This window comes from Eriocheir sinensis, chromosome 12 (assembly GCF_024679095.1).
Source record: "Eriocheir sinensis breed Jianghai 21 chromosome 12, ASM2467909v1, whole genome shotgun sequence".
Classification (NCBI taxonomy): domain Eukaryota; kingdom Metazoa; phylum Arthropoda; class Malacostraca; order Decapoda; family Varunidae; genus Eriocheir; species Eriocheir sinensis.
In genome coordinates this window covers 20,956,155-20,983,666 of record NC_066520.1, presented here as the reverse complement: position 1 = coordinate 20,983,666, position 27,512 = coordinate 20,956,155, and the positions used below count along the sequence as shown (strand labels likewise).

Here is a 27,512-nt window from a genome sequence, read left to right as displayed (position 1 = left end):
CATAGCATAGAAGGAAAAACAAACAAGTTTCTGAAGTATAATTATTATTGGGGTTGTGATATGTACATTTTGTACAGAAATATACAAACCAAAATTGTCCCCAGTAGGACTCTATTGAAGAGACTAAGATCACACAACACTGATTTAAGGCGATTAATTTGCTGCATAAGAAAATGTCTGTTAACCTTGACTTTGATTCACAGTGACTTTCCTGCCGACTTTAGCTCCGCGACACTGACCTCTTGCTGCGGGTCAGCAGTATGTACACCCATAGGAACACGACCTCCTCCGGTGGTGGTCTGCAGGATTTTGTTCAAAATTTATATAAAAACTTAGTCACGCAGGCAACACTCAGGAAACACTTGCTGCCTCACACGTCACTGAGTGAGTAGGTTTGGCATAATGCAATAAAAAGTCCCTAAAAGATAAAAGACATGAAAGATAATTACTACTTTATGCTAAAAATGTTTCAATAAGTACATAAATTTTGCCAGGGCATATAGAGAATGACGTAATGTTGCTACTTAAAGGTAGCCATAGTTACTTGTCATAATGAACTGACATATATACATACATAATAAATAAATATACACATATCAAAATAAATAATAAAAATAATTTGCAATATTTCTTTTGTTAATGTGATTTACTGATTATAAAACAAAAAAAATATATCCTGATTACAAAATGCGTAGCCTTATAAATGTAATACCCTGCAGAAATCTATACATGTCATAATTTTCAGTATGATTTGGAAGTCACAGAAAACACGGCGATAGACGAGTCGTGGCCACCACGACGCTCGCCCCGGATTGTGTCATTGTTTTGGCTCTTCCTGCCGCGCCGCGGGTCACCTCTCCCTGGGAAAGCCTCAGTTCATGGCAGTTTAATAATACATGAACATGCATTTAGTGGGAAATCAAACTTTTAATGGTAAATATACACAGGAAGGATCTGCAGTGCCTAAAAGGCAGCAATAAATAATTATAAGTATAAAAGGCACTTCCAGACTGAATATTAACTTGTAAACTGAGTGTTGACTGGCCCCACGGCACCACTGTACTGAGAGGGGCAGCAGCAGGCGTCGGGGAGGAGCCCCAGCACCGTAAGAATATACCCACAGCAGGGCTTCCTGTGTTCGATGACAAATTCCACTTAGCTGGCCAGAAATGGTTATGTCCTGGAGCAAGAATACCCAATACATTGGTTTCATCTGATTAGATCAGCACTCTTACAGGGGTGACCAGGGTCAAGGGTGATCCCACAGCCCTGGTACATATTCAAGTGTCTTCTTAACCTAGGCTACAAGATGGAGCCACCACTTCTTACAGACTATTTATTGATAAGTAGAAAGACTGGCTGAATGATAGCTTCAGTACAACCATGAGAAGCTTTTGTATCCGAGGTGATGAATGGAGGAAAATTGGATGATGCTGAACCATTATCCAAAAGTTAATGAATTTTGTAGTAGTCAGAAGCATAGAAGTGGACCATCCTGCTAAGGCACACAGTCTCATTTGACAGGAAATTATTAATGAGGGTTAAAACACTACGATCATTGAACTTTCAATCACGAGTTTCCTGCATCTCTTCCCTCTTGCATCCAGGCCTTGTGATTTTTAAGCATCTATAAGCAATGATTGAAGGTTATGTAAATACAGAATACATACTGAAGATTCTCTAGGTTTGCATAAGTGTAAGTTTGGCTACATGTAAGCCAGTTCTGTCATTGGCCAAGGAAATCACCCAAGAACCTCCACACTTAACTGTAACACTAAAATCCCTCTTACTCGTACATACGGCTGTGTATCTCTTATGAAATATGCCCCAAACATGAGTAGTTTTTATACATTACTGAAAGAGTGAAAGAAGCCCTTTTGCCTCATATCATTGTTTTTGATTTAATAATTACAAAAGAGATTTTCATAATTATTTCTCATAAAAAACACGGCAGAGTTCACAACATGGAGAATGGTGTGTGGTCTTATCTTAGGCCTCCAAGCCTCTCAATTAACAAGAACACACAGCAAGAGGGCGGGCAACCTAAACCTATTATTACCGTCTATTGTTAATAAATTTATCCAACCTTTTTTTGAACTCCATACAGTATTTGCACTAACCCACATGCCTCTTAAATCTTTTCAGCTTATTCAAGATTCTGTTTGTGAAACTCTACATGTTCCTACTTTAGATATAATTTGCCCTGACATCCCCACTGCTCCTAGTTCCTCCTCATCATGAAAGCACTCATAATCATCACCTTTATTCATCCTAAAACCCCAATGAGGGATACCTGCACTCTGCTCTACAGACTGGAAATTTTCTCAAGACATGGTATTATTTAGTCTTCTCTGCAGATTCAAATAAATCTATGACTAATCTTGAAGACAAGGTTAAGAACTGTACAGTATAATCTGAGTGAGGCCTTGCAGGTGCAGAATTTATCCAGACAATTCCAGTACTTCCTTTGCTTGTGATTCGAGAAATGTACTTTGTTGGTGCAGCCCCTAACACAGATGCACCCACCTCATTATGAGTTTGCTTATGAGTTGGAGGTTACTCAGTCTCCTAAGTTCTTTCCTAGCTGGACATATTCCTTCCAACACTTGGCACCTATAAATTTGCAAATGGTAATAATAATGAGGCCAGTACAGAACCCTGAGGGAATCATTCATGACACTGATTAAAACTTGCCCATAATTTTAAATATTTAACCAATACAGTATTTTGTACACGATGTCATAACGGGCTCGGGCAATACACATGTCAACTTTAAACATCCTATTTAGGTCAAGACAATTAACACTTCAGATATTAATATTACTGATCCCTGAGATGAGGGGATTAATACACATCTTTGTATTCCAGTGTGTGTCAAGAGGCAGTTAGAAGGGATGTGGCTCTACAATACAAGAGGATGAGGTTGAGGACTGGACCCTTTCATCACTGATTTTGCTCAACATGAATCAAAAGAGTCACTGGGCCTTTGACTCCCCATCCTGCCACCTTCCCTCTGCAAGGAGTGGGGGTCACTCATGAAATTACTTAGCAAGGTATGTAGGCATGTCAGTACTGTTTTGTGTCAACTTCACCTGGTTTGGATTTCTTTAGTATTAAATATTTTGATAATTTTTTAGCAGCATGTGAACTAATGGATCACCACCAACAAACCCTACACGGCAGCCATACTTATAAATAGACCCAAAAATTGTTTGCAGGTAATTTGCACACACAACAGATGATGATTTAAAAGACCACCTTAATTACAACGTAAAATAGAATACCTAACAAATAGGGTAGAATGCCTAAGATAATTTTTTCATATTGCCAGTAGTCTCCCAAACTACAAGTATGAGAAGGGGTCAGTTTGTCTGGACTATTTACATTAGTTGAATCCTTCAGTTCACAAAATTAACACACATTACTCATACAAAAAATAGCATGTGTGCTGGTGGTGAATGTATGTAGTTCAGAAATGGTTGTCTAAAGTAATAGTTAAGTTTCCTTGTGATTCCGTGTTCTGGGATGCAAAGTCATGTAATGGTTCACTTTGTCAAATTTGGCAGGACAAAATCATTAGAGTTAGCCTGTAAGCCAGCACTAAACTATTGGATGTGATCAGGAAGTTTGAAAAATTATAAATAAAGTTTCAAGTACATTAATGATTCATACAAATGCTGTGCTGCTTGCATTGTCAATTTACCGGTGTGTTTCGTGAAACTAGTGGTGTTAAGTGTTTACAGAAAGAGAATTAATCATTAATGTTTTTTGGAGCAGAATATTTGAGTCCCTGAAATCACCCTTGATGTACAGTAATGAAGACATCAGTTTTTCTCATGTAATATGATGAATCTGCATAACTAAAATATTCACACATCTACTAAGTGGTCTACACATTTCCATCATGATAGAGAAAATTGTTTGAATACTTTTACAGTCGTACAGAAAACATCCAGATAGTTGAAATTTTCTGTTAGCTACACGCTGCCCTCCACTAGTGGCGGGAGGCTCTGCTACAGACACGGAAACTGTCATCATTCCCCTACCCTCTTTTTGGCACATATATATAAACACTGATGACCACTGAGGTTCCTTATAAAATCTGGCAGATACTTTGGCACATGGGAGGAAACTCTCAACACCATAGGCAATACAAATGGACCCTTTTGTGTTTAGTACAAAACCATTTTGACAGTACCACAGCGGTAGGCTCCTTGCTCCTCGGTGCAGTACAAGATGAACGTTGCTTAAGAAAATTTGGGAGTGTCATTTACTAGTGACACTTAACACTGCAATCCCACCTGACCTTGCTCAACCTTTTTGCAGTCTTTTTAGTATGGCAGAAGTAATGTTCTTAGCGTAACACGAGTATGGGAGGACAGGACCAACCATAACTAATAAAAGCCCCACTCATTTGTAAATCAAAGTGAATGTTTAATTACTATATATTTGACATAGTAAGGAAGACAAAGGTGGACTCAACAGTAAACTACCCAGCCTGACCATCTCATCACAGCCCATTAGTGCCCATTAAGAACTTTAAACATGTTAGTTTAGAAGACGTGTTTCGTATTAGTAGTACAATAAATAGTTTCTGGTGTCTTTTATCATGCCACTGAGAGAGCTGTGGCCAATGACAGGATTTATCACCAATGTGTTTTGTGTAAAGTGAGGCGAGTGGGCAAACCACCAACTGCATCAAGTCATTATTGATGAAGTCTACTCACACAGGAAAATATAAAAGAAAGTAATAATTGTTGGCAGTTTTGTTATGTTCAATAAAGCCAACGCTGTGTGGGTGGCATTACTGAGTCTGCCGTGCCCTCTGAGAGCCCCTCCTGAGTGTGTGGTGCTTCCCTCCCTCAGTGTGTACTGCCGCACAGATTCATCAGGCTGGGTATGGGTTATCCAATCGTATCCACAGAAAATGGGAAATTCATCAAAGTAAATATAAACAAATATATTCTAATCTGATTCTAGAGATTTCTTATATACAATAAAGCATTCTTGGGTATATATATGTATATATACATTACAGCCTCTTACTAGTATGATAAACGATCTATAAAATAACACGTACAGCTAGTGTATAAACAGTATTGCTCTTCAATAATGCATGGAGTGCATACACAAGCCATAATTATTGCATATGCAAAGTAACTTTCCATTCAGATGAGAAGGAAATCAGAGCACAGTGATGTGGAGTGATTCTTGTTTGTAGACTGAGGAAACAAATTATTGCTCTATTATCATGTAAAAAAAAGTGGAAGTATCCAACACGACACTGACAGCAAAGAATATCATTTAGAGGCTAACCGGATTTCCTTCTAAACGTGACTGAACTGAGCACTTGAGTCGCGGCGCGACGCCCCGATTATAAACTAATCCAACAGAACATGATGGGAAGCCATATAACAATACGAAAATATCTACAGTGCTAACAACTTTGACTGCAGGAGTCTTACTCTGGCAAATGGTCATGCTGTTAAAAAGGGCTTTTACAAAAAATGTACAAAAACATTGAATTAATTTGACCAGAGACTTGCATAAGAAGCACTGCAGTACATTGCATACTTATTATTCACATATTAGTTTCATGAAAACCCTTGGCAGGTTAGCTTCATGTATAAATCACTAACAATACCATATACTTTTGAAACAAACACTAATTAATCCATCTACGTTTGAGTTACTTTAAAAGGTAACCTCACTACTGTTGCTTTTGATGTGTCGCCCCACACTGCCTAGTGTGAGGACGAGGACAGCTGCTGCCGGCTGGAGGCTCGGCTGCTGAACCTCTTCACTTTGAGGACCTTGTTGTTGTTGGTCAGGATGGTATTGTTGTTGTGGGCCACCTCACTCTTTGCCTTGCTCCCACTCTTTCCAGAGGCTGACCTTGCTGCTGACGGTTTCAGAATATGGACCCGCCCCAGGTGAGGGGTTGCTGGAGAGTGGTGGATTCTTGGAACATTTTGGCAACTGCTTGGAGCTGACATGTGTGGCGGTGCAGGGGATCCCACACTCTCCGGAAAGTGGCGCTGAGAGGCAAGAGACGTTGCAACAGCAGCCAAGTTCAGCAGTGCATCGGCTCCCTCCACCAGCTGCCTGATGTCTGCCTGGGAAGCCTCGCTGTAAATGAAGGTAAAGTGTTACAGCTCTGCCACTGCACCAATCTTGTACTCGTATGAATGCAAAAATGTTGAACTGCTGCCAGACAGTGCTCCAATAGCTGCACCTTCAGCCTTCTGAGCTCATTGGCTAGATAGGATAGTGTTATAGTAGGATATCAATGTATTATTATTATTATTATTATATATCACCACGAATTAGACAAACAATTGTCAATGGAAAAAACCCACGACAGATAGATCACGCCATCTTATAGGAATGTCGTCCGTCAGTGTTTACCGTCTCAGTTTGTATACAAAGCATTTCATCAAGCTTAGAGGTCACCTTGACATATGTGACCAATTGTAACTTCATTATTTTCCAATCTGTAACTCGTCACTCCTTCACGAGAGTCCGACTGACACACACACCCGCAGTCTTTCTCGCTCAGACGCTCCTGTACATATAGGCTTAAGAATATATTCGCCTTAAGGAAGCTGAGTCTTAATCAACGCCTTTAAACGCCGCCCGGTACACCGTTACAAGTTGAATAGCAGGGCTCTCTTGTACCTCACTTATAATTACAGCACTTTCTTTAGCTTTGGGCTCTTGAGACTTACCTAGTCACATCACTGTCATAAGAGTCATCTGAGAAGGCTTCGTCCACACTAGAGGTAGGAGAGTGGTTGGCTTTCTTCGTGGGCGGTGGGTGTGGCTGAGGGTTGGTCTTGGCAGCTCTGCATGGGGGAGGCAATGCCGTGGGTCCTGGGTACTCCTCCTCACCGTCCACAGATGTGTATGAATGGTCCAGGCTTGGCGAGGAGCTGATTACCATCATGCGGGCATCTCCAACCTGTAACAAAATTATCGCAGTGAGATAATGCAATAATACTACCATATTTAAGTCCCCAAAGTGATCAACAGTTAAATATCATGTAAGCCACAATGTGACCTTTCAGCCCAGGAAATAATTAGGGGCGTGGTGTCCTAGTGTTAAAAATGTGCATGTTGGGAGCCCGAAATAGGGAGTCACCAGAAACCAATGTGGGGACTTTGAAGGTACATGTACAGTCGTGATATGAAGTGATGTCGCCGTGTACGTTTATTTTCGATCACGCAAGTATTGTTATATATTTTCAAGAGTACCATTATTTTCCTGTATCTTCATCATAATTTAACTAAATATATTTTAGAAGCTAGAAAAAAAATAGAAAAGAAATATTCAATGATGTCTTACGAAGAGTTGTCGAAATATTTTGACACAAAGTGTTTTCGTTCACCAAGGAACAAGTCAAATGAAGTCCAACTATCGACATATTACTCAAACAGAAAGTAAAATTATCTTTTCATGATCATTGTTGACAACACTAAATCTAACATATGCACAATATATAGGACATGCATAATTAGTCGATATCCTAAACAAGGATGGCGTAATTGATTTAATTTATATTCTTGTTTGATGATGACGTCATCGCCCATGCAACATACCTATTATTCACCCGACTCACTCTTTGCCTTTCGTGGTCAACATAACGATAACAAAAGCTTTCCGTGGACTTTTAATGAGAATGATAGTGATCAAGGGAAGATGCCCACAGCCTATAACTACCGAGGGATTGTCGGAGATGGAAAAATAAGAATAAATAGCTTCAGAATAGTCGTTTTGTAACTCCAAGCTCCTCACTCTTTGCCGCCGATCACAAACATCATTGCCTTTCTTGGTCAATTTAACGATGACAAAAGCTTTATGTAGACTTCTAATGCTTGGAGGTGATCAGTGGAACATGTCCACAGCTTATAAGTGCCATAGAATAATCGAGGAAGGTAGGGAAATAAGAATATATAGCTTTGAAATGGAGGTGGTGATGCGGGTGGGTAGGCTAATCGCAGCGTTGCCAATCGTTAGGCTATGGTCGAGTGTACGTAGAGGCGTCCGGAATTTTGATAGTTCAGATAATTATGGCAACCCTACCTATGAAGGCATTCTTCATTCATCATCGTTACTGAGCAATGTTACTATATATTTCAGTGCCCGTGCTTATGATAAGAAGCCATCATCGTGAATAGAAGGTGTTTAGTGAGAAACCTTATTATCTGATCGTTTCTTAATAAAACGCAAAGTAACGCCAGTAACTGTCCATTCGCTTCGTGTCATACTGTGCGTGTGTATTAATAACTGCAGAAGACAGTTCATGGGTTGTCTTCAGTACTGAAGACAACACATGACATTCGCAGTCGCATTGTTTAAAGCAAATGAATGTATAATTGTAATTCAGGTACTGCTACGTTATTTTACCATGTTTTACATCACAACATATTATAGATTATCATTAAAAGGGAACATTATAACATAAACAATAAATACACATCACTTCCGTTACCTTCAAATGCTCCCGTACGAAACATTTTGAAAGCGGCGACATCACTTTATATCGCGACTGTACTTAATCCTAATCTTCGGTGAAACAATTATCATCATCATCAACTACCTCAACACTGGGAATTCACTGCTAGTTTGTTAGCTCTTTCTCGTGTCTGGATCTATTGCTATAAAAATTGTATCTAAATATGCATGGTCTCTGTGTACAATACAAATCAACAAATCTTTTTTTCCCTGCAGCTCCAGGCCTGACTTGCAATAATGTGAGAAAGCAAGTTACCTCCGTGTGCTTTCTTTTTCTCTTCCTCCTCCTGTTTTCTTCATATAAGAGAGAGGTGTCTTTGCCATCTCGAAGTTGAGAATAGGATTCTGAAATAACAAGTACATTAGCATAGCATAATATGGGAGGTAAGACAATCTATTGTAAGTCACATGACCGTTCATGCCATTACCCACAGTACACATGTAACAAACTCGAGCACGTTACTCCGCCGCCTCCACCAACACCATCGCCACTCCACTACTCACCACCGCTGGCCGGAGTCACAATACGTGAACCGTGCTTGAGAGCCAACATGGCCGCTGCAGCATCCACGTCTTCACTGTGCACCCCTGAGCCCACCACCTCCATCCCCACGGCCCCAGGGCCTGAGGAGCCCAGGCGGCGGGCCAGGTAAGGGAAGAGTTCAGGGTCAGGCACATTGGCCCCAGATGGCTTGATGGGACTTGCTGCCGGGCTCTCCACAGGTGTGCTTGCTGGCCGCGCTGCAGCAGTGCCACTCCCTTGCCCACTTGCTCCTTCTCCAAGCTGCTTGCTGGAATTATTAGTTCTGCTATATTAAAGTGTTTCTCCATTTAATAAGTGTAACTACCATTATAGTTAAATTCTAACGGAAATATTTTGCTAACTAAATGAGGTTTCTTGAGACAGGATAGCATCTCCTTACACTAACATGTTGCAGTGAGCTTTGCATTTAACACTATCAAATATTGGCTGCTGTCATGACTACTTTGGAAACATATACCTCAACCCATAATAAACTTTTATGAACAGGCCTTGATTTCTATATATCACTAACTTGTTGTAGCCAGCTTTGGTGGACACCAGGTAGATGCGGTCCAGGTTGGAGTAGGGGTGGAAGGGGGTTTTGCTGAGGGCCTGGAGGAGGTTGGGACGGTATGCCGGGTCTACCATCCACAGGGAGCCCTTGCCAAGGTTCTGAAAAGAGGAACCATGATGTTGACACAGAAAATGGTAACTGCTCGTCTCATACGTGAAAAAAGAATTACCAGCTTGAATTGTGTCCATGGATTATGCTTGTCAACATTTGCCTCATTTCATTTCTATCTTGTTCAGTAATATACCAACTTTGTCAAATGGATAATTCACTAAAATGATAGGTAATTAAATACTTCATAAGATCACAAATAAACTTATCAGTCATAAAGCCTTTAACCCTTAGACAGTGGCAGTATTTGAAGAGTAGCTCCCCCAAAATGAATCATCTATATACAGTTACTGCCGACCTTAGTACCGTAGCATAAATAGTCACGCGGCATAAGAGATGTTTTAACTATCATCTATATATGGATTCTATCGCAATCTGGAAGTGTTGTTATATTTCTGACAAACATAACTGACTGACTGAATTTTCCACCGTCTATATACAGCTCGGTTTTATATAGTTTAGCAGTAGGTTTGGCGCCATATGACCACACAGTTGCGGCGCCAAGCAATGAATGCCCCAATAATCATCATCATCTATCTACAGTTCCACCGCTGTCTGAGGGTTAAAAGAAAAAATCCTGCCACAAGGCGGGCTGAGCGACTCACCGGGGCTTTCTCCACCTTGCGGAAACACTTGTTGAGGGAGAGGTTATGCCGCACTGAGTTCTTCCAGCCGGTGGGAGCATTTCTAAAGTATGGGAAGTGGTCCAGGATCCAAGCATAGATGTCCTTCACTGGCAGAGCCTTATTACTGGAGTCCTCAATGGCCATGAAGATGAGGCAGGAAAATGAGTAGGGAGGCTTGGCATTGATGTGTACCTGTGGGATGTCCAGGAGTTGTAATGATGTTGGTCTTTACATTGATGCTCAACACTTAACCCGGTAGCTGTGGGGATCATGTTTCGTAAAAGCCCCTCTAAGCGAGAAAAAATCATCACTCACACAAACCATTTCATAATATATATCAATGCATTTGGGATCAGTTTATGCATCATCTATTTTGAGGGGTTTTATATCATGGCAAAAATTTGGCGTGTTGCTGGTTCATGGTAAAGCCACAAATTTGGCCCATCACTGCTACTCGATTAACAAGGTTAGGTTAGGTTTATAAAGGCAGCCAATGCTTACTGAATGATGAACCTTTTTTTATATGGCAAAGGAAGCAGCTCAAGGACAAATAAATGAGAACAAAAAAGCCTGCTAATCATTGCTCCTTACAAGACAAATTTCTTTACCGCCCTTGTTTTTTTTTTATAGGTATGCTTGATTCAGGTACGAGTGCTCACCTGAGGGTTGTAGGGGATGGGCTGCTGGCGGGAGGGCTGCGTGTGCGGCTGGTCGTTGAGGGTCAGCTCCCCGGGCTCCAGGGCGTCCGATGACTCGTCTCCGTAGTCGCTGGTTGGGGACTCGGCCTTCACCACCTCCCCCGCCGCTCCTCGCCCGGTCGCCCCGTGGCTGCTCTTCACCGGGGACAGTGCAGTGCCTGGTGGAGTTTGAGGCAATGTAGTGATGTGTAAAAAAACTTACTCCTATAGTAATGCTTCTTAATCGACAGGTACATTAAAATATTTCCTCTTGCCTATGAATAAAACTATATTTCCTCTCCTCCTGAAATTGACCTCTCTTTTGGCCACTTCTAATGTATGGGGCCTTCTAGTAATGCTCCTTTATTAACAGCTACACTTCAGTATTTCCTCCTGCCTATGACTTAAACTATATTTCCTCTCCTGAAATTGACCTCTCTTTTGGCCACTCTTCTTAACTCTTTTCATATATAGGGGCAATGATTAGTTTTTTTTAGCATTATTTTTTGGGGGGCCTTGAGCTGGTTAGTGTCAAAAAATATATACCGCTTTCTAACAATTTCACTCCCCACACGTTCTCTGTCCAACAATTTCAAAGGGGCAGTGATTATCTTTTTTTTGTTGTTTTTTTGGCCTTGAGCTGCTCAGTGTAAAAAAATATATATATATACCGCTTTCAAACAATTTCACTCCCCACACGTTCTTTCAGTCCAACTTAATCTTAAATTGTTACACGTTGGAATTCACATCACGTACGCACAATACCTCTCCCCCTGACACCCCCCCCCCTCCCTATCGTGTGTGTGTGTGTGTGGGGGGGGGGGGGGGGTTTAGCGATACAGCGTTAGTCTCACACCCAAACCTCTCTTCGCCAATCCATACCCTGATCCATATCACGTGAACGGCCGCGGACCCAAACCTACCGAGCCGCGGAAAACATAAATTACTAATGAAAAAAGTGACGAGTCGGAAGGGAAGGCTGGAGAGGGGGAGGAAAAAAACGCCCTTCTTTCTTTCCCTTTCTCTTTCCCCCTTTTTATTCTGGTTAATGGTGTTTAAGTATGGATGTACCGGCCAATGGGGAATACAAAAAAGGGGAAGGGGAGGGAAGGAAGGTGAGGCACTACACGACAAAATTCATGAGACAAGGTTGGGAGGGGAGTTTAGGCGGGAGGAAAAAGGGGATATGAAGGGAGTTTACAAGGGAGATGTGGGGGAAAGGGGGATAAAAATGGGATAGCACTGGGAGCGAGTCAAACAGGGATGGAAGGGGGAGATAACGAGGGTGATAAGAGATAGTGGGAGAATAAAGGAAAGAAAGGGTATGGAAGGGTATGTGGATGGCAGTTAGTTATGTAGGGGGAAAAGGGGACAATGATGGGATAGCACTGGGAGCGAGTCAAACAGGGATGGAAGGGGAGATAACGAGGGTGATAAGAGATAGTGGGAGAATAAAGGAAAGAAAGGGTATGTGGATGGCAGTTAGTTATGTGGGGGAAAAGGGGGATAAAAATGGGATAGCACTGGGAGCGAGTCAAACAGGGATGGAAGGGGGAGATAACGAGGGTGATAAGAGATAGTGGGAGAATAAAGGAAAGAAAGGGTATGTGGATGGCAGTTAGTTATGTAGGGGGAAAAGGGGACAATGATGGGATAGCACTGGGAGCGAGTCAAACAGGGATGGAAGGGGGAGATAACGAGGGTGATAAGAGATAGTGGGAGAATAAAGGAAAGAAAGGGTATGTGGATGGCAGTTAGTTATGTAGGGGGAAAAGAGGACAATGATGGGATAGCACTGGGAGCGAGTCAAACAGGGATGGAAGGGGAGATAACGAGGGTGATAAGAGATAGTGGGAGAATAAAGGAAAGAAAAGGTATGTGGCTGGCAGTTAGTTATGTAGGGGGAAAAGGGGACAATGATACGATAGCACTGGGAGCGAGTCAAACAGGGATGGAAGGGGAGATAACGAGGGTGATAAGGGATAGTGGGAGGGTAAAGGAAGAGGAGGAAGGAGAGTGGAAGCGCGGATAGGTGACAGATAAGTGAATAGGCAGTTGAGTAAATAGGGAATGGAAGTGAGGTGGAGAGTGGAAGCGCGGATAGGTGACAGATAAGTGAATAGGCAGTTGAGTAAATAGGGAATGGAAGTGTGAGGTAAGTGAATGAACAACTTTGTGTCTACAGGAAGAGGAGGGAACAGGGAGTACCTCTGATGAATGGAGGAAAAACAAAGTAGGTAACTACAGCAGATAAGATAAAACTGTTGGCCTATATAGTGAGGTCTCGAACTTTTGGGGCCCCTTCGTAAGATTTGGTTTGAGCCCCCGCGCGCCCACCCCAGTCATATCTCCCACTGTCATTCTCATCCATTCTTTCATATCTCTGCGTGTGTTGCTTAGTGTAGAGGGAAGGGAAGCAAGCATAAAAAGAAAAGAAAGGAAGGGAAGTAGAGATAAGGGAGAGAAAGGTAGGGAGAGGTAGAAAACGAAGGTAAGGAGGAACAAGGTAAGGAGGTAAGGTAACGTAAGGTCTTAAGCAGCTTACTATAGTCTGCAAATCACCCTTAGAAGTATAAAGTATGCGTACGTAATAGATAAGGAGAAACAAGATCTATGGAGACTTACTTACATAGATCTTGAAGAGGAGGGTATTCTGAATCTCTCTCTCAGAAGTATTAAATATGCGTATACAACAAGATAAGGAGGAAGAGGAGGGAGTGGATAAACGAGAGGGAGAGTGAAAAGTGGAGGCGGGCGCTGAGGATGTGAGGGAAGGAGGGAGGAGAGAGGCAGGGGAGGGGAGTGGACGAACGGGGAAGTATAGTACGCGCTAGAACGCCACACTCAGCTCCGAGGATGAATTATTGAAGAGCGGCGGGCAGGAGGGAGGAAGGAAGTGGTGGGAGAATGGTGGATGGAGGAGGGGGGGAAGAAGAGTAGGGATGGAAAAGAAGGAAGGAAAGTAAACAGGAAAAGAGGGAGGGAAATGAGGCAAGGAAAGGGGGGGAGGAAAGGATGAAAGAAAAGAGGGAAGGAAAGTAAACAGAAAAAGAGAAGAAAGGAGGGGAGGTTATGTTAAGAGAGAGAAAGGTAGGGAGAAAGGGAGAAAACGAAGGTAAGGAAGGGCCAAGGAGAGGAGGTAAAATGGAAGGGAAGGGAAGGTAAGAAGGAAGAAGGTAAGGTTAAGTAAGCTAAGATAAGGTAAGGTAAGGTAAGGTAAGGTTAAGTAAGCTAAGATAAGGTAAGTTAAGTTAAGATAAGGTAAGGTAAGGTTAGGTAAGGTAAGGAAGAAGGTTAGGTAAGGTTAAGTAAGAATAAAGAAGGTAACGTAAGGTAAGGTAAGGTTGGGTAAGGTAAGGTAAGGTAAGGTAAGGTAAGGTAAAGTAAGAGGTAAAGTAAGGTTAGGTAAAGTAAGGTAAGGTAAGATAAGAAGGAAGGAAGAGTAGTGATAATTCCTTCTCTTTAGTTTCGTGTCATGCAAAGTGAAGTAACTATGCATGGCGTGAGGAGTGAAAAAGAAAAGAGAGCGTAAGATGACATTTAGATAAAGTACTAAAAGAGAAAAAGAGACGAGAGAGGAAAATACGAGTAATCTGACATGAAATCATCCTGTGTGTGTGTGTGTGTGTGTGTGTGTGTGTGGGTGTGTGTGTGTGTGTGTCCCTCCATCCCCTATTCTCCCCTGCCCCCAAACACACACACACACACACACACACACACACACACACACACACACACACTGCACGATAAATTATGAACACTCATGGATTATTGGGGAGGGGGGGAGGTCGCATGGGAAGGGGGGTGGAAGGGGGGGGGGGGGAGGCAGAGTTCTCGCCTTCCCCATAACCGTGACCCTCAAACGAAGAAGGGAGAGGGGGGGGGGGAGCAGAAAGTGATAGGGTGGGGGGAGGGAGGAGACGGAGAGAAGAATAGGGAGGGAAAAGAAATGCGTATGATAGGTAGTTTAGTAATGGGTGGTGGGTTGGTAAGGTAAGGTAAGGTAAGGTAAGGTAAGGTAAGGTAAGGCAAGGTAAGGTAAGGCAAGGTAAGGTTGGTAAGATAAGGTGAGGTTGGTAAGCTTAGGCAAGGTGAGGTTGGCAAGGCAAGGTGAGGCAAGGCAAGGCAAGGCAAGGCAAGGTAAGGTAAGAAAAGGCAAGGTGAGGTGAAGTTAGGTTAGGGGTTCAGTTGGGGGTAGATGACATAGCTGCACATAGAGTCGGCGTTCATCTCCGTTAGCTCTGCCCTTGACTCTGTGGTGGGCCTGAAGCCATTACCCCGGAACACAGGTGAGGTACGGGAGCAGGGTATAGGAGGGAGGGGAGAGGAAAGGGTAGGAGATGGAGGAGGGAGAGAATGAGGGGGAGGAGACAGAATGAGGGGGATACGTAATCATGGCGATGCAACAGGAGAGAAATTAGGAGTAAGAAAGGAGGTGAAGGAGGAAATAATATAAGATCACTCTGAAACTATATTGAGAATGAGGAAGAAGAAAGGAAGAAGAGGAGGAAATATTTAAGACCACTCTGAAACTAAATAGGAAAAAATCATCTTGCTACAATTTTGCTTATCATTATTGAGGTAGTATGTTGCGCTTTTTGTTGCTCATGTCGCCTTTCATTTGCTATTTTATCCACGTACTAAAGAAGAGCTCGTCCCTTACCCTATGCAACCTTCCTCCTCTCCTTCCTAAACTGACCTTTCCGGAGCACGAGACTGGCGGCTGAGCGAGAGGGGAAGGAAAGTGAGTGAGTGAGTGAGGCCTTCGATCGCTGCTTGTTATCGAATAGGAAAGGCCAACAAAGGAAACTCGATTCTCAAACAATCAATGCCCACTTCCATCCCTGCGAGCATGAATAGTGAATTAGATCCCTTACAGTGTTTTTAGAAAGGGTTTGAGTCCGATAAGTGCGGCGTTAATGTCAGGGTTCCAGGGTACTTTCTTACCAGCGAGAATGCATAGAGAATTAGATCCCTTACCATGTTTTTAGAAAGGGTGTGAGTCGACTAAGTACCACGTTCAAGTCAGGGTTCCATGGTTAAAAGTATACATTGTGGGCTATATTCTCAAACATTTCATCGCCCAAGTAGGCTACACACACACACACACATTCAACAAGGCTTTCGTGGGAGTTGTGGGCGTTTCCATGGATAGATTTCTGACCCTGGTGGAAGTTTAACAAGGCTTTCGTATGGGAGTCGTGGGTGCATTTCATGGGTAGTTTTTCGACCCTGGTGATAGTCTGACCCTTCTTCTGCACCATGAACCTAAAATACCACTGTGGGCCCATTTTCTCACACATTTCTTCGCCCAAGTAGGTCCAGATTTAACAGGGCTTTCATAGGAGTTGAGGGGCATTTCATGGGTAGCTTTTCGACCCTGGTGGTAGTCTGACCCTTCTTCTGTACCATGAACCTAAAATACCACTCCTTAGAACACGACTAGTCTCCTTTTGAGCCTTTGGAGATGGTTGATGTGAGAGTGGGAAAAATCTAAGAACAACATCGTCCCCCCCAACTGACGTGACACATAATACTAAAGCTTCCTAATCGAACGTCGCCTGAGGAGCAGTAATCGTCAGAACAACCAGTGTATTACGATATCACGATGAGATATTACGTACGAAGTGAAAGTTAAATGGAAAAGTAAGGGTAACGAGAAGGGGGAAGGACGGTAGAGAGGAAAGTTGGTGAAGATAGATGAGCAGAAAGGGGAAAAGAGGGTAGAGGAATGGGAGTGAAGATAGATGGGACGGAGGGAGGAAGGGAAAAGAAGGATGAAGGAAATGAGGTGATAGAAAAGGAAAAGGGGAAGGTAAAGAGGGAGGGGTAGGGAAACAAATGAGGGTTGGAAGGGATAGGAAAAGAAGGGTGGAAGGGAGGAAAGGATAGGGAAAATAAGGGTAGGTGAAAGGAAGGGAAGGAGGAGGAGATAGGAAAAGAGAAAGTCAAGGGAAAAAGAGAGGGATATGGAAACAAATGAGGGTAGGAAAGGATAGGGAAAGAAGGGTGGGAGGGAAGGAAAGGATAGGGAAAGTAAGGGTGGGTGAGAGGAAGGGAAGAAGGAGATAGGAAAGGAAAGAGAGAAGGGAAAGAGGGAGAGATAGGGAAACAAATGAGGATATGAAAGGGTAGGGAAAGAAGGGTGGGAGAGAAGGAAAGGATAGGGAAAGTAAGGGTGGGTGAAAGGGAGAAAGGGAAGCAGAAGGTAATAGGAAAAATAGGGTGGAGGGAAAGAGGGAGAGATAGGGAAACAAATGAAGGTAGGAAGGGGAGGGAAAGGAGGGAAGGAGGGTCATTGAGCAGCGTGTGGTTACAAATTTAATAAGACTTGATCAGGAGGGGGATGATAATATGGCTGAACACACACACACACACACACACACACACACACACATTCCCCCCTCCCCTCCGCACACAGTCACCTTCACCTCTCACACATTATACAGTCACCCCCCCCACCCACCCCCACATACAAATAGTCCCCCCTTCTCCCCCACAGTCACTCCTTAGACCCCCCCCCCCCCCCCGATACAGTCACCCTCTTCTCCTCCTCCCCCAGTTCTCCCTCGCCGTGTGTTGAGGCGCCGCTGACGTGGACGAACTCACAACTCTACGCGCTGCTCTGATTTACGGTCACGTTCAAGGAAGCGAGCTCCTACCCCCCCCCCCCTACCCCCGTCCTCCCCCTCCTTAAGATCGAGGAATTCTTACACCGAAAAAGTTTTACGATTCAATGGAAACAATGTGATGGCTGCTGGTTAAATACAACTACTAAGCTTGCCGTATTTACGTTACATATCAAATAAATTCCTTGACCGTCTTAACAACTGCCAATACTACCACACTATATGACCTCTCTTTCGGCCACTCCTTTAACTCTTTTTAGGAGCAGTGAGTAGCGGGCTTTTTTTTCACGTTTCCTTTTTTTAAGCCCTTGAACTGACTCCTCTGCTGTAAAAAAAAGAAAAAGAAAATAAATAAATAAAAATAAAAAACCCATGACTGACCGGGGAATATGTGGAATAAAATTGTAAATACCTTGAAACAGTAAATCCCACACAGCTAATGGCGGTAATAACACATCAGAGCGCCATTATAAAGCAGTATTCGATCGTCCTGTAAGTGGCCCGCGATACTACATAACTTAGCGAGAACTTGTGTGACGTGCATCTGAGGTATATATATATAAAAAAAAAAAAAAGAAAGATTCGTGTAACAACTGCTATCACGAACTGGGGGAGGGGAGAAGGGGGGAGAGGGAGGAAGGGGAGAGTTGCCTACTGAATACTTGACAATACTTTTTTTTTTCTCTCATCCTCCTCAAATATATAAACATCTAAAAATATGAGATTGTGAAGCCCGTTCGTGTCTCTAACAACGGATAGCAGGAAACGGGGGGGGGGGGGGGTGAGGGGGGGGGACAGTGGGGGACGGAAGTTACGTAATGAATACTTATAATACTTCTTTTTTTCACTTTCACTTATCCTTCACGAATATAGTTAAAAAAAAGATTGTGAAACTATTTTTTTGGGGGGGGAGGGGCGGGGAGGAATGGAGGAGTTAAATGTACCTCCAATACTTTCTTTCTCTCTCTCTCTCTCTCTCTCTCTCTCTCTCTCTCTCTCTCTCTCTCTCTCTCTCTCTCTCTCTCTCTCTCTCTCTCTCTCTCACTTATTCTCCACAAATACATAAAACTACTAAAAAAATATAGGATTGTGAAGATCAATTTTGTGTGTTAAAGATGCAAGGTCAAAATTCCAAAATAAAGCGAGAGAGAGAGAGAGAGAGAGAGAGAGAGAGAGAGAGAGAGAGAGAGAGAGAGAGAGAGAGAGAGAGAGAGAACAGGTATAGGTAAGGTAATGAGAAGGGAAACGAAAAAGGAAGAAGAAAGGGAATTAAGGGAAGGGAGGAAGGAAAAAGGGAAGGATGAAAGGAAAGAAAGAAAAGATAGAAAAATGAAAGAAGGAAGAGAGGAATGAATAGGAGAGAGAGAGAGAGAGAGAGAGAGAGAGAGAGAGAGAGTAATAATTGGGAGGGCAGGCAGTGACAGTGGTTTAGGAGAGGTGTCATGAGAGAGCCATTAATGTTACCTCACTACGAAGACTCTCACGATACGCTCATCTATCACACCTTCGCCCTCTACCTGTCCCCCCCCTCGCCCCCCTCCTTACCTGTCCTACCCAGCGTTGCCAAAGTGTCGTACTCTGAACACTGTATTTATCATTTTCAGGCTCCAAGATTGTCGTAACTACACAATTAACGATAGAAATTTAAAGTTATCGTTAAAACTGTTAAATATTGATGGTTTTCGTTTTTTCTGCTATATTTATCGGTCAGAAACGACGACAATGCAATGCGCTGAGTACGGTAGTTTGGCAACGCTGGGGACTCCTATCTTTCCCCTTCTCGTCACCTCTCCCTCCCTCCCTGCCTTCCTTCCTTCCGTTCCCTTTGTTCCTGATCTTTTCCTGCTTCCGAAACTCCATATTTTATTTCCTTTCAAACCTACTATCAATTAACCTTCCTTTCCTTCTTTCCTTCCACTCTTGTTATCAACCTTCCTTCCGTCCTTTTGTTTCTGTTCTTTTCCTGCTTCCGTAACTCCATATCTTATTTCCTTCCAAGCCTAGTATCACTTAACCTTCCTTTCCTTTCTTGTCATCAAATACATTCCTTCTCTTGTCCCTCCTCCTCTCCTATCATTCTTCTCTTCCTTCCTTCCTTGTCAACTCTTCTTTTCCGTCCTCATCTTTCTCTTCTTTCCTCCCTCTCTCCAATTCTCCTGTTCCAGCCTTTCCCTTCTCTGACAACTCTTTCTGTTCCACTCACTCCCGTCCCCGCCCCCCTGACCTTCCCCTCTTCCACACCTCCCATAACCTTGCTTTCTGTTCCAGCCTTTCCTTTCCCTATAACAACTCTTTCTGTCCCACCCTATTCCTCTCCCCCTCCCGTTCCCTGACCTTCCCCTCTTGCTTCACCTTCTCTTCCCTCTCCTATCCTTCTGTTCCACTCCTTCCCTCAAACAACTCTTTCTGTCCCACCCTCTCCCTCTCTCCCCCTTCCATTCCCTGACCTTCCTTCCCCTATCCTTCTGTTCCACCTTTCCCCTCAAACAACTCTTTCTGTTCCACCGTCTCCCTCTCTCCCCCTCCCGTTCCATACCACCCCCTCTACCTGCTCATCCCTTCCACACCTCCCATCAGCTCGCCGCACACAAATCACCGTGGGACAAAGGGCACACCACCTTATTACGGCAATCCCTCATGCTCTCACTCCTCTCGCCCGCGTCCTGTTCACACTCACGCTCATTCACACTCGCTGTCATGCTTGATTCGTGACCCACTTTTTCATACTCCCCTGCTTCATATTCTCTCTCTCTCTCTCTCTCTCTCTCTCTCTCTCTCTCTCTCTCTCTCTCTCTCTCCTACTTATTCCTCTCTTCCTTCCTTCCTTCTTTCATCTTTTCTTTCTTTCCTTTCATCCTTCCTCCCTTCCTTTAATTCCCTTTCTTCTTCTTCCTTCCTTTTTTTGTTTCCCATCTCATTACCTTGCCTATACCTGTTCTCTCTCTCTCTCTCTCTCTCTCTCTCTCTCTCTAAGTGTGATTAAGAGGGAAACTCCTTCATAACGTACAATAATAACAACTATATGAGACTGCAAAAAAAAAAAAAGAGGGTGAGAGGGGAGAGAAAAAGAGGGAGAGAGAGGGGGAAGAGGGGTCACTTTCTCTCTCCCTCTCACTCTTCCCCTCTTCCCCAACACGTGCTATATCCTCCCTTCTTCCATGTCCCCTTTCTCTCCCCTCTCCCTCACCCTCCTCTCTCTACCCTTTGTCCCTCCCCCCCCTCTTCGATTCCCTCCCTCCCTCCCTCATTAGCCCCTCAGGTTAATCACCACACACACGACTAATTGCCAAATGATACAGGTGAGTGTCGGTGATTACAGGTAGCAAGGTGAACTACGAGGACGTACCTTAGAGGGCAAACAATTTAGACTCCTGATCCCCCTTTAGTCTGAGTGTGTGTGTGTGAACGGGTCTCTCTCTCTCTCTTTCTCTCTCTCTCTCTCTCTCTCTCTCTCTCTCTCTCTCTCTCTCTCTCTCTCTCTCTCTCTCTCTCTCTCTCTCTCTCTCTCTCTCTCTCTCTCTCTCTCTCTCTCTCTCTCTCTCTCACCTCGCAGAAGGTTGGAGTCCTGAAGCCATGAGAGGGATGTCAGTTCGTCGTCGGTGCGCGGTCCACTTGCCGAAGATGGAGGGGAGAGGGAGGGTGGAGGGGTGGAAGAGGGGGAGGAAGACAGCGAGGGGTGACGATGGTGGTGGAGGTGGCTGAGATGGTGATGGTGGTTGGTGTTGTGGTGGTGGTGGTTGCTGGCGTCAGGTGGAGCACAGGTACTGGTAGTCGTGGTGGTGGTGGTGGTGATAGTGGTGGTGGCGGCGGTGGTGGCTGAGTCCTCCACCACTACCTTGCTGTTGTTGTTGGTGGTGGTGGAGGTGTTGCTGCCGTGCCTGGTGGAGTTGAAGCTTGCGGTGGTGGTCGTCTTCACACCATCACCACCTTTGCCGAGCTTGGTACTTTTACTACTACTATTACTACTATTACTACTACTAACTCTACTTTTACTACTACTGGTGGCGGTGTTGCTGGTACTAGTGATGAGACTGGTATTTCTGCTCTTGTTACTGCTGGTGTTACTGTTACTGCTGCCGCTTCTGCCGCTACCAACGTCCTCCTGCAGGAATGGAAGAGTAAACCATTTTAAAACCACGAGGTAAACAAACTAACATCATATTTGCACAGTACAAACACACGTGGGTAATTAATGCCAAGTTGGAGAGTGAGTGACCTCGGGGTGTGGGGTTGTTGGCGGGAGGTTGAGGAAAAGTGGAAGGAAGGGAAGGTAATTGTGGCCTGGGGAGTGGCGTTGTTGGTGGGAGGTTGGGGAATGAGTGGAAGGAAGGGGAGGTAGTTGAGGGCTTGAGGCGTGGGGCAGCTGGCAGGAGGTTGGGGAAGAGTTGAAGAAAGGAGAGGTAATTGTGGCCTGGGGAGTGGAGTTGTTGGTGGGAGGTTGGGGAAGGAACATGCAACATTCCAAAAGAGCTCTTCCCCTAATCCTTAATATATAATACCTCATAACCCTTACACTCCAACATTCTCTTCCATTTCCCCCCCTAACAACATTCCAAAAGAGCTCTTCCCCTGGCCCTTAAAATATAATACCTCATTTTTCTTCGTCCCGTGTCACGTTTCCTGTACACTAACAAACCCTCACACCGCTGCCTCATCGCTTCTATTCTTTACGTTCGCGTGCAACTATGAAGACGTGTCACTCAACTGCAATCCCCTCTTCCCCCTCCACCCGAAGCCTCATACCTCATACCATTACTCCCATTTTTCGGTATCAGGTTTTGTCGCCAATGTATGAAGGCACTGGTCCGTGTTTTTAGACAATTTCGGCTCTCAAAACCCCTATTTTTAGATACTTTTCGGCTCTCAAAACCCCTATTTTTAGAGACTTTTCGGCTCTCAAAACCCCTATTTTTAGACACTTTCGGCTCTCATAACCCCTATTTTTAGACAATTTCGGCTCTCATAACCCCTATTTTTAGACACTTTCGGCTCTCATAACCCCTATTTTTAGACACTTTTCGGCTCTCAAAACCCCTATTTTTAGACACTTTTCGGCTCTCAAAACCCCTATTTTTAGACACTTTTCGGCTCTCAAAACCCCTATTTTTAGACACTTTTCGGCTCTCAAAACCCCTATTTTTAGACACTTTTCGGCTCTCAAAACCCCTATTTTTAGACACTTTTCGGCTCTCAAAACCCCTATTTTTAGACGCTTTCGGCTTCATAACCCCTATTTTTAGAGACTTTCGGCTCTCACAACCCCTATTTTTTAGACAATTTCGGCTCTCACAACCCCTATCTCCCAAGGCCTCAAAGGAGATTAGTCGGGTTCTCTGAGTGTTTTTCACGTTCACGGTGCAGAAGGCTTGTCAAACTATCACTAGGCTCATAAAACTACCCATGGAAATACCGATACTCTCTAGGAAAGCCTTGTCAAATGTCGGTGTGTGAGCCTTGAGAAGTTTAAGAATGCAAGCGAAAGGTTCTTCAATGTCTTATTTTTACACGACAACGAATTTTCTGAATCTTATTAAGCCAGGACTAAGGCTTTTATCTCCTTATTCCTCCTCCTCCTCCTTTCTCTTTCCCCGTTTCCCTTCTCTTCCCTCCTCCTCCTCCTCCTTTCTCTCTTCCTTTCCATTATTTCCTCTCCACCTCCCTCTTTCTCTTCCTTCATTTTCCTTTTTTCTATATCTTGCAATGCCCAAGGATAAGGGGGAAAGGCTCTTCAGTATCTATATTTCAACACGGTAACGACTTTTCCGAATCCTATTACACCACGACTAAGGCTTTTATGTGCCTCCAAATGCTAAGGAATACGGGCTTAAGACTCCCCAATATCTTAACACAATGACCTTTCCGAATCTCAGTACATCGAGACTCAAGCTTTTCTAGGTCTCATTTCCTGACAACCTACCTCGGCATGCACGCAGCTAAAGGGCGGGACTGTGGATGACCTTTCAACATTTCTAACGAGCGTGTCTTGGCTGGTACACTCACTGATTTCAAGGTCCTGATGCACGAGACCTTTGTTTTTATTACGTCGTGAAGTCTACACCTATCGGAAAACTTCTATATGGTGTACATGTTGCTAATGTAAATGAACAGGAATGGGTAACAATGTCAGAAAGTTTGAGAACCACTGTGCTATACTATATTCTTGATGTTCTTGTTATGGTATATTCTTGAAACTTTAAAAAAACTCCAATTCTATACATTTCCTTTTTAATAATGGATGGCATATGAACCTCTTTAATTCTCAAACTTCAATTTTTTTTACAGCAAACGAAGCAGTTCAAAATCAAAAAGAAACAAGAAAACCGGCTAAGCACTACACTCATAATAGAAAATACAATAGCATGTCCAAAAGAGAGGTCAATTTCGGGTGCAGAGGTGTCTTAATACAGCTCATATAAAAGATAAGAAACTAGAGTGGCCAGATGACACGCAAATTTCAGGGGGAGAGCTGTCTTGATATTCTCCTCTTGAATAAACTACCTAACTTATCTTCTTCACGCCCTACGCACCACACTAATCCCCTTTGTAACATTCACTATGGGCCAGGTCGACAGTCCAACACACCGTCATTGTAAACGCCCCAACCAAACCATATCCACCACAATGATTCGCTGTTTCTACTCATTACTAGATGCTAATAAAGAGATTTCCTTCGTAGAGTCCTAAAATTCCCTCCACTTTTTTATATCAACGCCAAAAACTAGAGCGAATTTTCGTCGTATTTTGTGCTTGGTTGGGGAGCTTACGAACTTGCTGTATTGGACTGTAAAACGCCCTATATCACCGAGCGGCCGCCAGTCTGCTTAATCGCGCCGCTCCATCGCCGTCAGTCTGCGCGTCGATACCATAAACCCAGTGCAGCATGGACCAAATTTAAGTGCCGGTATTGGACTATTGACACCCGCACCGACGCACGTACCGGCATAATCACTAAAAACACAACCCCCGCGGAAGTTAACCAGCCGTAAGTGGAGCTGAGAGAACACGCGGAAATGTCAAACTGTCAGGCCGAGCGGGGAGTTATTCCGCGACCAAATACTGCCGGCAAATTACAACAAATATTTGGAGGGGAAGTCTCGTCGTCCGTCCGCGCGCCGCCAGCCAGCCAGCCAGCCAGTACAGTCGCCAAGGTAACGAACGGACGGGCGGGACATGTATAGCAACGGAGAGAGCGACGCGGACACTTGAAAATTCCCGTCGCCATGCAAACGTATACAGAGCGGAAGATGTTTGTGTCGTGTACGCGTCTGGTGCTGCTACGGAGGGTGAGAGAAGTGAGCTCTTGCGTACGCCTCCTCCTCCGTCTTGGGTGAGAACGAAAAAAAAGTAAAGATAAAATGTTGACTAAGAAAGTTGCTCTATGTGGTGAAGATAATATGTTAACTAGCATCACATAACATCAATTTTTATATACCGGTACTACATATCAATAACAACGTAAGACAAATGCGGGAGGTCTTGACGGAGTACAAAGATAAAATGAAGATAAAATGTTGAATAAAAAAACTTCTTACATGACGAAGGAATTTAAAATGCCAACTAGTATCACACATCAATTTCATATACTAAAAATTAATAACAACTTCAGATAAATGCGGGTGGTCTTGACGGAATACAAAGATAAAATGAAGATAAAATGTTGAATAAAATACTTCTTACATGACGAAGGAATTTAAAATGCCAACTAGCATCACACATCAATTTCAAATATACTACAAATCAATAACAACGTAAGATAAATGCGGGAGGTCTTAACGGAGTACAAAGATAAAATGAAGATAAAATGTTGAATAAAAAAACTTCTTACACGACGAAGGAATTTAAAATGCCAACTAGCATCACATAACATCAATTTCATATACTACAACTCAAGTATTAGTAACGTAAGATGAATGCGGAAGGTGTGTAAAGTATCAAAACGACTTATTACCATCACTACTAATGCCACTACTACTACGTATACAAAGGTGAGGTGCCTGGTTGACGTGCGCGGCTCACATTCAGACAAAAGGTTATTGGGTTTGAGTCCTGACCTGAGCGGCGACAGCTAAAGCCTTTCTCCTTGCATGCTGTCTACCTCCTCATTAGCAAGACGGAAAAAGTTGGCAACGAAATCAAAACCTGTTCACCTGACGCAAAAAATAAAGGCAAAAACTTCACAACGAAATCAAAACCTGTTCACCTGACGCAAAAAATAAAGGCCTACTGCGAATCTAACTCTTGTAGCCCCGTACTTACCTACTAACGAAAGGTCACATGCACTAACGGCGCTATGTCGAGAAACTGTGACCTCCCTTTTAAGTTACAGTGGATCGCGACGGAATGGGTGAGTGGAACAAGCGGAGTTTATGAAGAAAAGTCTGATCTAACACTTCTTGATCCAACTGCTTCGGGGTATTACATCTGCCATAAATACATTTGCCGTTTCTTATTATCCAGAATTTATGAAGGTGACGAGCCGAGCTTAACCACTTTCACTTCTTAATTCAACTGTCTGAAGGTACTAGCGGAGTTTATGGTGACAAGCCTGAGCTACCACTTCTAAAGCCAACAGCCACATGGTACTGGATATGCACCTCTCTTTCGGTCACTCCTTTAACTCTTTATATGAGCAGTGAGTAGCGGCCTTTTTTTTTTTACATTTGTTACCTTTTTTATGCCCTTGAACAGACTCCTCTGCTGTAAAAAAAAATAAATAAATAAATAAATAAATAAATAAATAAAAAAAAAAAAAAAAAATCACGCGGTCCTACAACTAAATATCTTTGCTGTTTCCCAAGTCTTACATCTAAACACCTTTGCTGCTTCCCATAACCCCGATAAAAGAGAGAGCACGTGGAGATTGTTACCAACTACCGCACAATAGGAAACACGCCAAGCTATGAAAAAGAAACCCTTGAAATGACTGGAAAAAAAAACGCGGTATGCAGCTCCCAAACGGTAAAAAAAAAAAAAAGTTCGCAATAGGAAAAATTGATACGACTTTCTTCTATAAATGTTTAAAGATGTGTGTGTGTTGGAATAAAAAAAAAAGCGTGTCAAGAAAAGTAATTTGACGAGAGAAAGCGAGAGCGAGAGAAAAGGGGGGGGGGGGGGTAGGGGAGCTCCAGGAAGGAAAGAGTAAGATATGTGACGTGACAATTATTAAGATAGCCATCACACACACTCAGGAATACATACATACACATATACGTACATACAAACACCTCCGTGACACGCATACTCTCTCTCTCTCTCTCTCTCTCTCTCTCTCTCTCTCTCTCTCTCTCTCTCTCTCTCTCTCTCTCTCTCTCTCTCTCTCTCTGTGTACGGATATTCCTTTCTTTCCCTAACTGACAGACTGCGTACATTCGTGTGTGTGTGTGTGTGTGTGTGTGTATGTGTGTGTGTGTGTGTGTGTGTGTGTGTGTGTGTGTAGTCAGTGTAAGGAATCAATGACTGACGGATCGGTTTGACGTCGCTACACACACACACACACACACGAGAACATCTGAGTGACTTTCTAAATCCTGTGAATGTGTGTGTGTGTGTGTGTGTGTGTGTGTGTGTGTGTGTGTGTGTGTGTGTGTGTGTGTGTGTGTGTGTGTGTGTTTTCCTCTTTTATTCATCGCCCAACAAATGGCTTCAAGAGGGTGATCCGCTTAACAGTTGTGGATCCAATCAAACGAGCAACACAGGACAGAGGATTGCGTTCACCACTTCAATTAGATAAAAGATTCCAACCCTAAAACCACAACGGGATGAAAGAGAAAAACAATAACCAGAAGGACACTGAAGGAAGAGGAGGAGGGGATAGAAGGGAAAGGCGGAAAGAGAAAGGAGAAGGAGGGAAAAGAAGGGAA

The 27,512-nt window shown here is 43.5% G+C and overlaps 1 protein-coding gene across 6 annotated transcripts in view; it reads right to left on the bottom strand.

Moving 5' to 3' along the window:
* Positions 1 to 27: 27 nt before the first annotated feature.
* LOC126997597 (uncharacterized) overlaps positions 28 to 27,512 on the bottom strand; it is a 106,096-nt gene continuing 78,611 nt past the window's right edge. For all 6 annotated transcript variants that reach the window (XM_050858774.1, XM_050858775.1, XM_050858773.1 and 3 more), the window contains 8 exons: positions 21,199 to 21,754; positions 11,006 to 11,202; positions 10,326 to 10,538; positions 9,571 to 9,710; positions 9,020 to 9,306; positions 8,772 to 8,860; positions 6,729 to 6,961; positions 28 to 6,129 (listed from right to left, as the gene is read on the bottom strand). In XM_050858774.1, coding sequence (XP_050714731.1) covers positions 5,745 to 6,129; positions 6,729 to 6,961; positions 8,772 to 8,860; positions 9,020 to 9,306; positions 9,571 to 9,710; positions 10,326 to 10,538; positions 11,006 to 11,202; positions 21,199 to 21,754 — 2,100 coding nt within the window. In that variant the 3' untranslated portion in view covers positions 28 to 5,744. The remainder of the gene's footprint in view (positions 6,130 to 6,728; positions 6,962 to 8,771; positions 8,861 to 9,019; positions 9,307 to 9,570; positions 9,711 to 10,325; positions 10,539 to 11,005; positions 11,203 to 21,198; positions 21,755 to 27,512) is intronic.